The sequence below is a fragment of the Capricornis sumatraensis genome, chromosome 1 (assembly GCF_032405125.1).
Source record: "Capricornis sumatraensis isolate serow.1 chromosome 1, serow.2, whole genome shotgun sequence".
Classification (NCBI taxonomy): Eukaryota; Metazoa; Chordata; class Mammalia; order Artiodactyla; family Bovidae; genus Capricornis; species Capricornis sumatraensis.
Window position 1 is genome coordinate 12,319,139 of NC_091069.1, and position 17,482 is coordinate 12,336,620.

At 47.5% G+C, this 17,482-nt stretch overlaps 1 protein-coding gene across 1 annotated transcript in view; it reads left to right on the forward strand.

Moving 5' to 3' along the window:
* Nucleotides 1-17,482, forward strand: part of DENND1A (DENN domain containing 1A) — a 539,355-nt gene that overhangs the window by 481,941 nt on the left and 39,932 nt on the right. Inside the window, exon 19 of the mRNA XM_068966275.1 lies at nt 4,096-4,227. Within this exon, the coding sequence (XP_068822376.1) occupies nt 4,096-4,227 (132 nt within the window). The remainder of the gene's footprint in view (nt 1-4,095; nt 4,228-17,482) is intronic.

The following is a 17,482-nucleotide window of genomic DNA, read 5'->3' on the forward strand; positions in this document are numbered from 1 at the left end:
TTGTATTCTTTTCTGACTCCTTTGTTGACCAAGGGATGGGAACTAACAATCTCCCAGCTCTGAACAGAGCCATGGGAGAAATCTACCAACCTTCAGCGGCCTCTTACCCGCAGCTCCATCTAGTGTCTTCCTCCTGTGTGACTCTTCAGGAAGGAATAGATTTTCCCTGCCTGTTACCTTCTTAAGGACATTTTGAGCATTTACCAAAAAAAAAAAAAAAAATTATGGAGAAAATTCAACAAATCAATAAGGAAAAAAGGAAATCCTGACCATTTCTCAAAACACTAAATATTTCCTGCACATGTTGTTTTAAATAGCCACATACAGTGATAGACGTACATACATTCATTAATCCCATTGCTAGACACTTCAGTTAGTTCCAGTGTTTTCCAGGCAAACATCCTCATAGGTAAACCTTGCAGGAATTCTTAATTATTTCATCTGGATAAATTTCTGAAAGTAGATTTAGTGGGCGAGAGGCTCTTTCCTCTTTTAGGGTCTTGATAGGAACTGCAGCTCGTGTTCCCACCAGAAAAGTATGAGAGTTTTACCATTCCCTTTGCTGATGGCATCTCAGTTAATCTTAAAGGATAATTTCTTTCATCACAGGTACCAAGTGTTGTGTTTTTGGGTCCATGCAGTATGTAAGATCTCTGCTGGTACCTGCAGGAGAGGGTGTGAACTGGCCCTGTTTCTTTCCTGACTGGGACTTCTCCCTTTCTGCTCTCTAGGATCCTGGGAGGAAGCAGTTTTCCTACCCCAGGTGAAAGAAATAGTGAAGAAGTTAACAGATTAGTGGGGCGGGCCCCAGAACTTTGTAAGAAATCTTGGGCACCTTTGGGTCTTTTAACTAAAGAAAATTAACATATGTATTAATGCACAAGCACATGTATATACTGGACACATTTGGCTTCCAAATGTTCTATTCAACTTTACAACGATTTGTTGTGATAGGGGTTTCTGAGGACAAGGTCACATCTGATGAGTTTTTGAGCACCTCCTTGACTCAGAATACCTTCTCTTGTGCTGTTGTCGTGGGTCCATATGATATAAATCACAATGCCCTGGGCTCCTCCGTTTTCTAGCTGTGTGGTCTTGGGTAACTTGCCCTCTCTGAGCCCTGTTTCCTCACCTATAAAAGAGCGATAATCCCATTTACTTTGTGGTTCTTGTGGAAGCTAAGTGTGATAGTGAAGGTCAAGGGTCTGGAGAAGTGACTGCAAATAGTAGGTACTCAGTACAGGGACAGGGAAGCGCTTCCTTTTAGATGGTGCTTTTTCCATTTTGCAGGGAATAAGTCTCATGTTCAATTTGCACAGGACTTAGACATTTTTCAAAACTTCCTCACATCTCATCTCATTTAACCCATTCTCTTAGCAGTTTTGAAGTTTGCCAAGCAGATGGTAGTCTCCCTGTTGTAAAAATAAAGAAATAGGTACAGAGAGGTTGAGTGAATTGGAAAGATCGGATAGCTAGTTAATGGTAAAAACAAAACCTAGGACATTTTTACTTGAAATTTTAACTTAAAAATTTAAGCTAAGACACTTTGCCCAAAACTACCACAGACATTTTAAAAAATAGTTATCATCTTATAGTTTCCATTACTCTCAATATTTTCTTACTAGCTTACCTTACTGCTTCGTGTCTTTATTTTTCTCCCCAACCAGTCACATACAGTGCAATACTTTTCCTAAACAAAAAGTGAATTGTTTTGTTTGGCTTTATTTAACCTCTTATGTATGTCCTCTCAGTAACCCCACTGGATCCATAATGCCCCTTGTGCCCTTTGTTACTTTCTGGCACAGAAGGAGTCCCTCCCTCTCTTTGTTCCACTTGACCTGAGCACCTTTGGGCAGCCCCTTTCCAAGAGAGCTGTTTCTAATTGGCTGGCGGCAGCTTCTCTCATCACTGAGCCTCAGCCTGGCTGAGGCCGGGGCCACTTGGTGCAAGCCCTACCTAGCAAAACCAAGAGGTCACCATCTCCATGTGTTGTTACCAAGCAGCACAGAGACTCAGCTGGGTGTGTGGAGTTGAGTATATAGAGAGGAGGGGTGGGGGAGCAATCCCTATTGTTTATTTATTTTTATTAAAGTATGGTTGATTTGGGGCTTCCCTTGTAACTTAGTCAGTAAAGAATCTGCCTGCAATGCAGAAGACCTGGGTTTGATTCCTGGGTTGAGAAGATCCCCTGGAGAAGGAAATGGCAACCCACTCCAGTATTCTTGCCTGGAGAGTCCCATGGACAGAGGAGCCTGGCAGGCTACAGTCCATGTGGTCGCAAGAGTCGGACAGAACTTAGTGACTAAACCACCATAGTTGATTTACTCCCTGTGGTTTATTGAGTGCCTTGTTAGTAGGTACTCGGGTATTACTATTGAGTACCATACAGAGGACACTCCTGAGGAAAAATGTTCTAGACATTTATGTTGCTTAATCATCTTTATTCCTCATAGGTACCATAGCTCCATTTTACAGGTGAGGAGACTGAGGCTCAAAGATGTTCCTTGTGTCTTCTTTAATGCATTATTATTTAGTAAGGGATCACTTTCCTCCACGTGCCACCATTCTCTCTATTTAACTCAGTAAGAACAATCAATTGTCAAGCCTTTTATGTGCAGAATTTAATGAGTACTAAGGGTATGTGTCTTGTCGACCAAAATGTGTATTTGTTTTTGCCATGAAAAGAGTTCAGTTCAGTCGCTCAGTCGTCTCTTTGCAACTCCATGGACTACAGCATGCCAGGCTTCCCTGTCCATCACGAACTCCCAGAGCTCACTCAAATTCATGTGTATTGAGTCAGTGATGCCATCCAACCATCTCATCCTCTGTCTGTATTTATTATTTTAGTCTGGCTGTAAGTTATTTTTACTTAGGAAAAAAAAAAGATTTAAATGTTTTTTACTTGTACATTTATTCTCTGCCTTTATTCAACTTTCTTGACTTGAATAAAACCCTATGGCCCACACTGCACAAGTCGGCACCATCCACATCCCAAAGAACCCACGGGGATAGTCAGCTGCCAGCGTTAGGGAAAGGAGCATCACTGCTTTTTGCACATTGTGCTTTTTCTTTACCTTAAAATTCGACTTTATCACAAGCACAAATTAAATGTGAATTTCTAAATTAAAAAAAAGATGACACTGGCTCCCTAAATTTTCTCCAGGTCATAGAATCCTAACTCAGATTTAAGTGTCTTTCTTCATTCTCTGCCGAAAAGACCGGGCCTAAGGAGGGAGCAGAAACACACGGTTTTCACAAACAGCAACGTCATCAGTGAACAAATGTGTAGAAAATGTCCACACTCACAAATCATCAAAGCCATGCAAATTAAAACAACAACAAGGTCTAGCTTTTCACCTCTTAAATTAGCAATACATTTTTAAAACGGTATGGCTAACACGCATGGTGAAACTGATAATACATCCATTGCTGGTAGTTGGTGTAAATTGGAAAGCAGTTTGGTAGAATGAATAAAAAGCCTGAATAATGTTTATATCTTTTGATCGAGCAATTGCATTCCTATGGATTTCTGTTAAAGAATTAATCTAAAAGAAAGAAAGATGGCAGTGTTTATCCCTGTGATGTTTAAAAAAAAAGTTTAAAAAAGATTAGGAGCAATCTAAATGCCCAGTAGTCGTAAAAATGGTTTATTAAATTATTGAGTATCTGCTTAATGAAATATTATGCATCCATTAAAATGATCATTCTAATGACTGTATTGTACCATGGAAATGTTTATAGTAGAAGAAACAGAATGTAAAATTATGCATGAGTTGTGATTGCAAGTAATTTTTAAATGCCTGCATGCGGACAGAGTGAATATATAAAAATTAAAATAACTGCGTGAGGTAGCAGGAGGAAAGGTCTTCTCCACTATTGTGAATTATTATGTTGTCTTTATAATTTAATGTGCATGATTTTGGTTTCCCTAAGTGAAAGGGCCAAGTTAGCCTTCCATTTCCTTATCTCTAGCAGGAGGGTCCGAGAGGGGGTTCTCTGTCAGGCCTCTTAGCAGTGGGGTGGGAAAGAGCCCCTGAGCTCATGGCAGGGGCCATAACCCAGACACCAACCCCCCAATGGGACTTCTCCCTGCAGGACATCACTGAGAATGGCTGTGCCCCCACCACAGAAGAGCAGCTGCCAAAGACTGCGCCGTCCCCACTTGTAGAGGCCAAGGACCCCAAGTTCCGAGAAGACCGGCGGCCAATCACAGTCCACTTTGGACAGGTATGTACCTGGCCCCTTGACTGGCCTGGGCTTTCTGTTATGTTTTAGTGGATGATATAGCACATGTAAACAGTTTTTCATTTCAGCTCTCTCTGACAAAACAAAAAACTCCATGGAGTTCTGCATATTATCAAAGGTTCACTTGGTAGAAGCATGTTTCCAAAAAGGTGAATTTTCAGAAATTTTGAGAAGACAGTGTGGCTCTGGTCATAAACCAGCTCAACTGTAAAGTGAAGTCATTAAATGCAGCTGCTGCCTCCCCATTCCAAGGCACTCGGTTTAAGGTGCCTCTGTTAGCTAAGCATCTCATTAGAGCGCTTCAGCATCCCAGGCCCTTCTTTGCGCCTTCAAATAAAAGACAACAAGTGAAGTCTTAAAAAATCAATTAGGAGTTCTTTATTAATATACTTCCTGAAAATCAATATTGGGGGTCGTGCTTCTCAGAGTAAACACCCGCACTATAATTCTTGTGATCCGATTCTGTAACCAACTTTTTTCAACCTGAGCATTTAAAACATTGTTCAATTGTTTGATTTTTTTTTCCTCTTAAGTAAAACATAGAAACTGAAATTTTTCTTATCCATGTCCTTATCAGTGGTTATATTTTTGGTTAAAAAACATTGTATACCCTCCTCTTCTTCTCTTGAATTGACTCTCTTGATGAGCCAAAGTCATAATTTCTTGATTTGTGAGAAATGGCTCTGTTAGCAAGCTATGACTATAATAAGAATTTGCAGTTATTCATTCTTAAGTCACTTGATTCTGAACCATTAATTAGATGAAGCATGATTAAAATAATCTTCATGATCTTATCTTTAATATGATGCTATGTTATCACCTAAAAGATCTAGAAGCATGCATTCAAATGTTCCTGCTTTTAACAGACATTTATCAAGTGCCTGCTATGTACCAGACTTTGAGCTATTTAGAAATGAAGGGAACTAATGAAACTGTTGCAGTGGGTTATTATGGTGAGGGATGAGTTTGTTGAAACATAAGAATCTTCTTCTGTAATCAATATTTTTAGATAATACATTTATACATCTTAAACTTGGAGGTATCTATCCCCCTTTTCTGATTTTACACTTTAAAGGGATGTTATAAAAATTGAAATGTAGTATAGGAAAGAGGTATCCACAGGGCAGTGCTCACTTGATTAATGATTATCTTCAAATTTCATCAGTGTTTGCACCCCAAGGAGCTGCCCCTTCCTGGGGTTCAGGCCTTGTTGAAGGAATCTGCACCCTAGTTCCCTGACTGTGTTTGCTGAAAGCGCAGCCCCAGTCGGTCGGCTGTCGCCAGCATGGCATTCCAGAGCCAGCTTCCTGCTTTCCTTTGTCCTCATTCCTGCACACACTAACCTTCCCATGAAAAGAGCCCCTCTCTGGAGTTTGGAGCCCATTACAGAGAAAGAGGGGGCGGGGGAGAGGGATTTCATGGTGTTAAACATTCCATTTTCGAAACACAAAAAAGGAGGCCCTATTTGAAATGGAGAAAGACCTTCTTTCCATTTCAGCGAGAAGTAGAGATGCTTTAATGTCATTCCCAGCTAAATGCAGAATAAGAGTGTGTGCACGCACGGGTGGGGGATAAACAATTAAAAAAGCCACCCCAAACTCTGTTGAAATAAGAGCTGTCTGTGCCTTCACAGGTCTGTAAACTGGAGAGGATGAAAGTGGCTTTTTTTCCCCGTTTGTCACTTCCCTCACGTGGCTGCCAGCATTATGCAAGTGTACAGGAAGGCAGGGTTTTTTTTTTTTTTAATGCATGCATGCGGATTAAGGTCAAGCCCCAAGTATCAGCCATGCAGCGGGCTCTCCCTTCCAGCTGCAGCCACAGAGCCTACCCACAGCCGCGAGATGCCTTAATTGAGACGTGCTGTCAAAGTGACAAACACATTTGCATACAGTCTACACTCTATTTATTTTCTCTGGAAAGGTCTACAGTCTGCTGTTGGTTGAACATTCTTAATCAGTTTGCTGTAAGTGAACTGCCAGCCAGCTCACTTGTGCCACAGCTTCTTCATTAGGTGACAGATTAGCGGCAGGGGGGATGGGCCAGGGAAACCCAAGACCCCTTTCTTTTAACTCTTTCCAGCTTTGCCCTGGTGCTAGCTTGGCCTTCAGTCCTCCCCTGGGTGCCTGCTTTGATGAACCATTGACCAGAATAGGCAGTGTTTCTAGAGCACCTCCTACCGGCAGGCATGTGTTTCAGGGGCCATGCATTCTCAAAGAAGCCTTTTGAGTTCCATTTCAGAGTTTTTTGCCACACTCTCCTCTGTACTCTATCTGTACTATTTTTTTTTTTCACTTCATATTTCTCCTTAAACAGACTCCAACCTGACGTTTATACTAATCTGACATTTTACTCTCTTCTTAAGCAGTGATGTTGATAAACCCATAGATTATCAGTACTGGCCCAATATTTTCATAAGGTCTATTTAAAAAAATAAGGTCCATCCATGTATTACCTAAACTACTCATATAGCCCAATAGTACATATTCTCCTTTTGGAAAACTTGTGTCATTTCTGCCATACCCCTCTGAGGAAGAGATCCTTAGCTGTATTTCGAGCCAGAGTCAGAGCTCAGGGACCATATTGCAAGCACAGGACGGTTCACCTCCAGAGCCCACTTCAGTTCCCTCACCAAGCAGAGACATCAGCTTCTGTTTGAAATGTCCAGTAAAGCTACTGTGTTCCAGAAAAATAATTTAAGCTAGCCAGACAGTGCACGCTAACCTCAGAAAGACCCTTGCCTTGAATCTGTGTTCCTGTAGATTTCATTCTTTAAGAACAATTAGCTTTCCACTGGAGGCAGAGACTAGTGAGGTCTTGATTACATTCATCCTTCCACCTTGCAAAGTTAGTGCCCGTGAAGCCAGCCAGGGGACTCCATGGAGACCTGTGGCCGGTTGCAGCAGGGCTGGGGGGAGGGGTGTTGCAAGGGGGGTTGGCCTTTGCAGAGCCCTCAGGGGAGAAAAGGTGCTTTCTTACCTCTGCTTCACTGGAGCTTCCTCTTTCAAGGCTATGACCATTTCTTCCTTTGATTCTGCATCTGTTCATCCATGTGTAAAATAAATAAATAGATAAGTCCTTGTGGGACATAATAAGGGTGACAGACCAGCAAATGGACAGCCCAACCCAGAGTGATGAGAACCGTGAGAGAGGTGAGCTCAGGGCTCTCTGAGGGCCCCCACAGGGACTCCTCTTCACCTGCAGGCCCATTGTAGACCTAAGCTGGGCCCTGTAACTAAAAGACAACAAACTGAACTGTCTAGCCTTTCATTTCTTTTCTAAAGCAGACATAATGTAACACCACTCGCAGTTCATCATGAGCCCTGTCGATGGTTCCAAACAAGGGCAAGTAAATGGATTTTTAGTTAGCCTCTGCCTCCTTATCTAATTTCTTTAAAGAGTTCAGAAGTCTCTGACTTGAGATTATCTTTTCCTACCTTGGAAAATGTTTAGGTCTAAGGAGGCTGTAAATAACTTTCTCTCAAGTTCAGAATCAAATGAGGAAGAAGGCCCAGGAGACAGTCAAATGAGATAAGGATGCCAGTTTTTTGTTTTTTTACCGAGGCTAAAAGGAGAATATGGCTTTAGACCTGAAGCCAAATGGGCTTGCTCAAACCTCATCTCTGAATTGAAAAGACTGAGCTATGCCCCATAGGAAATGTGGGCAATTTCAGGCAGTGCCCAAGGTGCCTGTGCATGGCAGCTGTGTGTGCGGTGGGGCGGGGGTTGGGGGCGTGGCACCAGGAGCACAGGGCATGCTCAGTTCCATCTCCCAGACTCAGTGGAGACACTCTCCTCTCCTGGCAGCTGAGAGCCAGAGAGAACCTGAGGAGTCCCCGTGCTTTCCTCTCCTGGATGGAGAAGTGGGCCTTCTCCCCTCTCTGTGGCTGGGGAAGGAGTGAGGAAGCCCCGCCCTCCCCAGCAGGGTCTGGGCATCCCTCAGCCAGACATCTTGCCTTAACTCTTCCCCCTCTGAGGAATCAGCAGAGGGAGCACCCCCTGGAAACTGCTGTGCTCCCTGTGTTTAATTAGGTGGACAGGCTGCTTGGCACTTTCACTTCTGTACTCATCTAAGTTTTTTTTTTTAAACTTGGAAGACATTTACATTCATTTTTACCTTCCCACGTCACCAGTCATGGGTGCGAGTGGCTTGTATCTCTATCGGGAAACGATGGCACTCTCAAGTGACTGTTAGATCCAACGGAGGACTCAATCTTTGGTCACATCATTCAGGGCTCCTGGATTTGGCCCCATGGGCCCCTCTTTGAAAAGACCTATGTACTAATTTAGTTGAATCTTTTGTTTTCTTTGGCTGCACTGGGTCTTAGTTGTGGCACACAGAATCTTCCTTGCAGCATGTGGGAGCTAGTTCCCTGACAAGGCATCAAACCTCAGTCCCCTGCATTGGGAACACACAGTCTGGACCACTAGGGAAGTCCCTTAATTGAATCTTTGACATCAAGTGGTAAGGAAGATGGGCTCATAAACATCATACAGATGGGGAAACAGGCCCAGAAGATGTTTGCTTGAATTAGGAGCTAATTCTTATTCCACCAGCAGCAGCAGCCCTCTTCTCTCAACTGAGTACAGCTCTCCCTCCCTGGCTTTGGGGACTGCACTGATAGTGGCACCTAGGGACACTGGATTCTAGTCCTGGACACGTGCTGCTGTGTACCATGGGCCTCAGCCGGAGACTGGGCCTTCTCAGGAGGTGGGAGGACAGGGCAGACCCACTCTAGGACCCGCTTCATTGTGTTACCCCTAGTTGATCCTACAAACAAAGTAATTGCCTGCTTTCCAATCTGATAGAATCCAAAAAAAATGTGCACTGAAACGTGTCTATTCTCCCAGTTGAGCAAAGCTTTGTAAACCTCTTTAACATAAGTTTGAAAAGCCAGTTAAACCAAAGCTCAAACTAAGCACTACCATGGCTTCTGGAGGCCTGGGATGGAGTGGTTTGGATTTACCCTTAGGATCTGCTCCTGGAATGCGGTTGCCTGTTGTCTGTGCATGCGGAGAGTTCTGACTTTACAAGCGTGAGCCAGGCTGTTTAGTGCCAGGCTCACGCTGGGCTGGGGAAGCTGCCCTGCCAGCAAATACCTTCCTGGCACCCTCAGCTCTGAGGAACCCCTCCACCCCGTTGGGCTTAGAAGTCACACACAGTTCCCTTCAACTCTGCCGTTGCCTCCCACACACCTCCAACCGAGGTTCACATCCTTCTCGACACCTCACCCACAGGCTGAGGGTACACTCCCACCTACACGTGCCCCTCCTCCTCTACCTCCCACCACAGCGAGGTCCATCCAGGAACCTGGGTCTGCTCCCCACCACCCTTCAAGCCTCTCCCTTCTGCCCCCTGACACTGCCCTGTCCCTCACCTGTCCACACCTCTGTCACAGCAGTGGGTCAGGCTGTTACCGCTCACTTGCACTGAGCCACAGCCTCCTAACTGACCTTCAGACTCAGCTGCACTGCATCCCCATAGAGCCTCACTTGACCCACACACCAGTGGCCGTGCCACCTCTCTGCCCCTCGCCTCCCCTGAAGTTTCCCCATTACCCTTGACATAGACCATGAGGCCCGTGATGATCTATCTGCCTTTCTGCCCTCAGAGCTGGTCCCTTTCGTAAATCCTCCCAACTGAGTTGGTTGCTCCTGTCTTTGTGCTGCCTCAGAACTTGGCACACGCAGTGCATCTCACATAGCTTTGTAATCATATCTTTAATGCCTGCCTGTCTCCCCCAATGAGAATGTGAACCTGGAACGTCCACCACAGGGCTTGGCACTGACCTGGCCTTCAGTAAACATCTTAAAGTTTTATTATTTATGTGGATTTTTTAATTGATTAATAATTGATTATCGTTTAAGTACTTTCTGTGTATCCAGGTTATTTGGTTTTATTTCAGTTGCTATCCTTACAATTCCATTCACTTGAAAAAAGGAAAATGAATATTCCGTTAGTGGTCAAAAGCAAATTCCAAATCATTTTCCATAAATAAGGGTTTTGTTTCCAAGTAGAAACAGATTTGTATTATAGGAATTTAGATCCTGTCTCATTCCATTTGGTGTTTTTATGAGCTCCTAAGGGCTAGTCTTAAATGCCCCAGGAAAAGAGGGGAAGCAAGGGGGCCCTGGGACACCCCAGACTCCCAGAATGAGTGCACTTGGAGAGGAGGAGAGCTGGGGAGAGAGCAGGCAAGGGAAGGGCAGGCCCAGTGCCCCTTGGGTTCTTCCCGAAAGCAAAGATTTCACCTGTAAAAGAGACTAAGCTGTATAACCAAATGCAAAATACGAACTTGGATTTGTGTTTCTAAGCATCAAAGATTTTCTTTGAAAAGTTGGGAGATCTGAAGATGGACTGGGATGTTAGGTGACGTGATAGAGCTATGGTTGATGTCATGGTTTTTAGGGGCTTATCTTTATGCCTCAGGGGTGCACACTTTGGTATTTAGGTGATGTCTGAAATTTGCTTTCAGAATGGTATGGCCAAAAAATTACACACACACACATATGTAACAGCCATTCACAGAGAGAGAGAGAAAGTAAGTATGACACCCCCCGCCATGCCCCCAGGAGTTTAGCTGCTGAAAGCCAAAGGCTGATCAGCTGATGAAAGTAGTGTGGTTGAACGTAAAGCATAGATTTTAGCATCAGGCAGCTCTGGGCTTAAATTTTCAGTTCTGGCACTAACAAGCTGGTAACCTGCCCTCAGTAACTTAACCTCAGTGAGATCAGTTTTCTCAGCTTTAAGGTGGGGACAATAATATTCACATCACAGGTCCTTATAGGGATTAAGCGAGGCACCGTCTGCCTGGCTCTGTGCTGCACATGTGCTCAGTAAACATCGGTCTCTTCCTCCAGTGGAGCAGAAGCAGAGCCAGATGTCAGTCACCCACAGACAGGGCCTCCCAGTCAGCCTGTCTTCCCAGCACCCGGCGTCTCTCAGAACATACACCCCTCAGTGGCAGCCACCCCAGCTCAGGCACACATGTAACTGACGCACGTGCCTACACTCTTGTGGAAAGTCAGCACTAAACCGAGGAGAGCTGGCATCGTGGGGCAGAGGGAGAGGCGCTGGGGGCACAGCCAGGAGATGGTGCCCAAGTCTGACTCAGACACACGAGTGGCAGGGCCCAGGGCGCAGGTTGGGGCACCAGGCGTGAGTGAGAAGCGAACATCGTGGTCTGCCGGCCAGAGTGCCTTCTTGGCCTGACTTACCAGCCGCGCCTGCACAGACCACGAGGCAGAGCCCTCTGGAGGCTGCCCCTTCAATCCCTGTTGTTTCCAAATGATATTTCCCCCTTTTCCATCACTCCTTTTTCCACTCTTTCAGCCATAACTTTGTGTGAAAAAGCAGGCACATCTGGGGTGGTCTCCGGCTCCATTCCCACCAGCTCCTGCGTGCCCGCAGCAGGGTGACTGGAAGGCAGCTGTGCCCTCAGCGCCGGCAGGCAGCTGCAGAGCTCTTCTGACTCACTCTGCCATCACCCAGAGTGGTGGTGGTCCCTTGTGGGTTTGTCGGGTCTGTCTGGAGAGGGCGACTGGTGGGACACATGTGGCCTCACTTTCCCAAAAAGTCCAGGTAGCCCAGAGACAGCTTTCTGATGCAAAATTAACAAAGCCAGGCTTTGCTCCTATAGCAGCCATGTTCGACTTCAAGAGGAAAAACTTGCCAATCAAAAAAGGGAGGTCAAATTCTGGAAATTCATAAGGATTGAGTTGAAAATCCAAGCAATTTCTTATTAAACATATGATGTTGCCTTCTCAGATAGTATTCCTCTTGCCACAGGGAGTTCAAGGGCTCCTGGCATGCCATGGAAGGGTTGAGCAGTATCAACAGCCAAATGAAAATACAGGTTCAAAATTGCAATTTGCTTTCTAAGCTCCACCACCTGACTTCAATTCAGCACAAGTGAAGAGGACTGCAGAGGGCTAGGGGGCAGCAACCACCCCGCTTCTGCTAGGTCTTGGGCACTTTCACAGCAGTTGGAGCTCCTCTTATGGTTGAAGAGCAGTGAAGGAGTGGAGGGCAGCTGTGATGTTGAATTGCTCACCACATGCCAGGCACCTCGCTGAGACCTGGAGAAGTGGGTCTGTGTCCCAATTCAGGTGCCAGGCTGGACAATTCCCACAGGTTAACCCACTTAGTTCTTTCAGCCATGGCTGGGTCTCAGGTATTGTCTCATCTGCAAGGCCCAGAGAGGTTAGGGGATTAGCCAAGGTTCACAACTCAGAAGCACAGTCAAGATTCAAAGCCATTTGTCTATTAATAGACCTCAGGTTCAAACCCCAGTTCTGTGCTAAAAACCCGGCAGATTCCTGCTGGGTTTGTCATGATGGGGTTTATGCAGCAGCCTAGGCAGGCGACCCAGGATCCCAGGATGTTGAACCACAGGTAATCCTTGTTCCTAGTTTCCTTCCAGACCCCAGGCCTTGTTTAATGTTTCTGGGCCTCAGCTGACACCAACACGAGAAAGCCAGTATCCTGCACCTGGTGTACACTGCACACCAAACCTATCGCTGGACACCAAAGGCACACTGGGTGCTTTCTTGGGATTTGCATGCAAGGTAGAAACTGGACATGTGTAGGGGTTAGTACTGGGGGTGGCAGGAGCTGGTCCAGTCCCCAAGACCAGGGAATCTACATCAGTTAGGTTACTTTGGTTTGCAAGGGACATAAACCCCAAAAGAGAAATTGTTTCCTCATACCAGCTTCAAGTATGGCTTGATCCAGATATTAAATCTCATCAATCAGACCTGTATTTGGCTGCATTTGGCTTGGCCTCCTCTGCTGGTGCCATTCTCAGGGGACTTTACCTTCCTGGTGGCCAGGTAGCTGCAGCAGCTTCCAGCCATAACCTGCCAGGAGCAAGACAGCGGGAGTCACTTCCTAGTGACTGCCACAGGAAGCATGAGGTCACACGCCGGTCTCAGAGCCCGTCATTGTGGCCAAGGGTTCCCTGGGTGCCAGAGGTAGGGCTCTTCCTGAAACACACACTAAGAAGTGAAGGAAGGGTGGTTCCTAGAAAGGAAATCAGAGGTCCTGTTATCAAAAGGGCAAACAGATTAAACTGATAAGTGTGCACAGAGGCCAAACAGGAGCCATCGTCCCAGGCCCTTGTCCTCTTGTCTGATGGCAGAGAAAAGTTCATACACAGAACGGTGGGCAGTCTTGAAATCAAGAGCATACATGGTGGAGAGTCAGGGTCAGAGGTCAACCAGGTACCAGATAGAGAGGGGACAAGCGAGTGCATGGCAGGGAGGTAGGAATCAGGGCTCTCAGGTTACAGAGATGGACACAGTCGCCTGTGACAGCTTCCAGGGAGTGGGGTGTGCCAGGTCAGCGGCAACCAGGGCCCAGGAGCAGAGAAAGAGCCAAGGTCACTTGTTCAGCAGATAATCATGGATACGCATTCTGTTCCACACTTGTGAAAACGTTGATGATCACACGGCCATATCTTGCCTTCAGGGGCCCACAATGTCACAGTAAGTGGTTCAGTGTCATCCTGTGGACAGAATCCATCTGGTGTGTGATCATGTCATGGGCCGTCTCAAAATTCCTTTTTGTTTGTTTTAAACACCAACCAGTTTGGTTGGGCGGGGGTGATTCCCTGCCAACATGCTCAGGAGGCGCCCATCATCTCATCACTGCTGACTTGCTGGAGATGCCTGTAGAGTAGGTGCAAAGTTTAATGAAGGCTCTTGCTCTCCATCAGCTTCAAGGACTGGGCAGAGAGCTCGTTGGCCTAGTTTATGTGGAGCAGCTTTCTTCAGGCCAAGTCTCAGATACTTGGTGAAGGTTCTGAACCTGAGAGACCAAACACAGCTGTCGTTGTAGCCTGTTCTAGGAGGGGGTAGCAACTGACTTCAACTAAGCCCTGGAATTCCCTACACCTTGCCCACGCACTCCCCATGGCTTTCTCTGGCCAGTTGCAGTAGAGGATTCTTGCCTTCTGAACCATTCCTTTGGCCCAAGGTAGAGCCTCCAGAAAGGTCCAACCGAAACACACCAAGGAATGGAATTCAGGCCACCTGGCGGGAAACTGGTGGTTGCAGCAGGAGATCTGAACTGGGCTTCCCACCAAGGGAGCTGTCTGTTGTCCTCCTTCCCTTGGACAGAGCTCCTCCCCAGATCTGGCCTGTCCCCTCTGACTCCCCACTCTACGGGCAGCCCAGCTACCCCTGTGGTTTCCAGCATTTCCTTTGCTCTGGCAGCTCCTATGTCTGCTTTCCATCTACTCCCATCTCACGAGCTCCATTCACTGCACTGTCTTAGGCTGTCCTTGGCCTTCCCCAGACCTGCCCCGCCTTGGTTCCACTTGGGCATCAGTCCCACTATGCCCACGCATCCCTCATATCCCGGGGGTTGCCCATCACTCTCGTCTGCTGATCTGGGAGACACAAGGGGCATCAGAAACATCAGCAAGTAGTGAGATAGGCGAGCCCTTGAGCCCCCCTGGAATGGGGGTCCCTCTCCAGGAGTCCCTCCCCAGGCACAGACATGCTGGGTGATCAGGAGGACTTGCCCAGTCCCCCAGATCCCTCCCCAAACGCTGCCCACAGCTGGGCCTGCTGGGCTGGAGGCACCTGCATCCATGACGTCAGGCCAATTCCTTCTCACCCACAAGACTCTGCTAAGTGTCCCCACCCAGGGCAAGGTCCCTTCCTCTCCTGAAGTGCCCAACACAATTCCATATTCACGCCTTCACCAGCTGTTCGTGGGTGTCTGCAGGCCCCGATCTGGGGCTAGGGGACCCAGAGACAAATCGGCTCCTACTGTCTCCAGTGCAGCAATGTCCTTCCTCTTCTGTCCAGCTAACAAAATGCCATCAACCTCTCAGGGCCCACAGGGCTCCCTGACTCCTCCCAGCAGAGCCATCCCCTCCCGGCTCTGGGCCAGCACTTTCCCTGTGCCAGCCACACTGTCCCCAGACACGAATAGTGGCCACCTCCTCCCCGTGACCTTAGCAGCCTCCCAGGGCCTGTGCAGATGAGTTGCCCAGGGAGTCTAGGGAGCGACTGAGTGGTGAACACTGACTACACAGAAGGCCCTGGGTCATGGGGAGGGGGGAAGGCAGCTCTGTGCACTCCCCATGCCCTTGAACCGCCAGGCAGTTCAGAGAACAGGAGAGACCAAAGCGGGGAGGGCTAGATGTTGTTCTGCAGACCTGTGTTCACTTGAGGACCCCTGCGTGTGGTGCTGTGTGAGTGCAACAGGCCTCCTGCATCCTCCAAGTCTGTCTGTGTTCAGCAGTGTGACAGCGGGGCCTCTTTGCCAGAGGACTGACCAGAGCCCAGAAGCAGCATTTCTTTGAAGGTCTGTGCTGGAGCAGCTCCCTGCCAGGGAGAGACTGAGACCAGCAGGACGGGCGCAGGAAATCTGATTCAGCGAGACCAGAGGAGGTATTTTCTCAGATTAGAATTCTCTGTGCCAAAGGTGGAGAGTTTATCCCAGCAGGGAAGGGGAAATAAAACATAATATATTGGAAATGAATTCTATCCCACAAGCACGATCCTCCAGGAGAGTCAGCTCAGTGTTGCTGGCGGTCCCCACCCCGCGGCCATGGGAGCGCTGTGCCGGAAGCTGCCTATCGCCTTGTCCCCCATCAATCCCTGAGGCCTTTGGGGATGAAGTGAATGATTAACCTGGCCGTGCTGGGGGGTGGGGGTAGTGGTGTGACAAGGGCTGACTGGGAGGTGTCAGGATGAGGAGGGGTCAGATGGGTCAAGTTGGTTTTCATGCTCATGCAGACCTATTCATGGAAGCCAGGCCCCTCAACAGGTGTCACCTCCCTGAGTCTTCTCAACATCCTATGACATCGGTACAGTTGTTATTATCCCCAGAAAGCTGATGCTCAGAGAAGTCAAGCAACCTGCCCCAGATCACACTATACGTGGCAGAGCAAGATTTCCAAACCAGGTCTCCCTGATGCTGGAGCCCAAGCCCTCCCCTCACTGTGCCTCTCTCATCGAGCCTTCTGCCTCAGTTCTGTCTCGTTCCTGGGGTATCTGGTTGTGGCTGCCAGTGGTTTGGGACATGCTTAGAATCCAGCAGTGTGGCTTAGGGTGGCTAAGGAGGGCAAGGTCACTGTCCTGTTTCTCCCCAGAATAAACCTAACAGAGCCCCGAATTTCTTCACACAGGGGTAAGAACACCAGCGGTGCTGCCCTTCTGAGTGCCTGCTGGGCGCCAGGCAGTGTGATCAGTGGGTGTTTGCATTTTCTCACATCATCTTCCCCAGGCTGATGCAGGAAGGACCATGACTGCCCCACTTCTCACTGGGGTCTCGGGCCTTACCCTAATCCCCTGGTTGGTAAGATGGATTCAGATTCAGGACCCCACCTTCTTCCACCACACAGCTCAGCTCGCTGGACCTGGGACAGCTTGGTGTTGACAGCAGCAAAGGCAGCTTGCCAGCCTCCTGCCCACTAGACCTGGGATAGCACTGCCGACTCAACCTGGGATGACTGCCCACTCAACCTGGGATGGCACTGCCCACTCAACCTGGGATGGCACTGACTGTGTCCCTAATTCAAGCCATTGTTTTTGCCGGCTTAGTTTTATTGTCGGTCTGCTTAATTCCATGTCTTCTAGAATATCAAATCATTTTGTTTATACTATAAAGAATTTTAAAATGTAATAAAAGTACTAGAAGAGAATATGTAAAAGGGACTTCTAAAGGATCGCTGATTATATCTCACTTAACATGCGAAGTGTTGGGGGATTAACATTGCCTTGAAGCAGTGTAAACTGTGTTTTTGAGACCTTACTGCCCATCAGCCATATGGTTCCATGGTTACAGCCACCTGGTCGCCCTCCTTGGGATGTCCTGGTCCCTCACCCCTTCTCGGTGGATCCCTGTTTTCCCTTCCTGGAAAAGTTGATAGCGAACATTTCCAGAGGGGTAGTAGGTTGAACTTTGGCAAGATGGTGCCTGAGGAGGCCAGGTGGGTAAAGTGGTCAGCAGAAGGCAGGCAGTGGTGGTGCTCCAGGACAGAGGGGCAGCTATACCCCTGAGCTGTCTACCAAACACCTTCCATTGCCCAAGCCATGATGACCAGCTAAGAATTCTTCCCCTGCTGCCTTCCTGTCTTTGTGGTTAAAAAACCTGATGCCAGGCAGAACTCTGAGTTACTTTTTTATGCCCTCAGCGTCTTCTTTCACTTATCCAGTGTACTATGAGGCATATTGGATTCCAAGCCCTGTCCAAGTCCCCAGGGTCACAAAGGCATGAGATGTG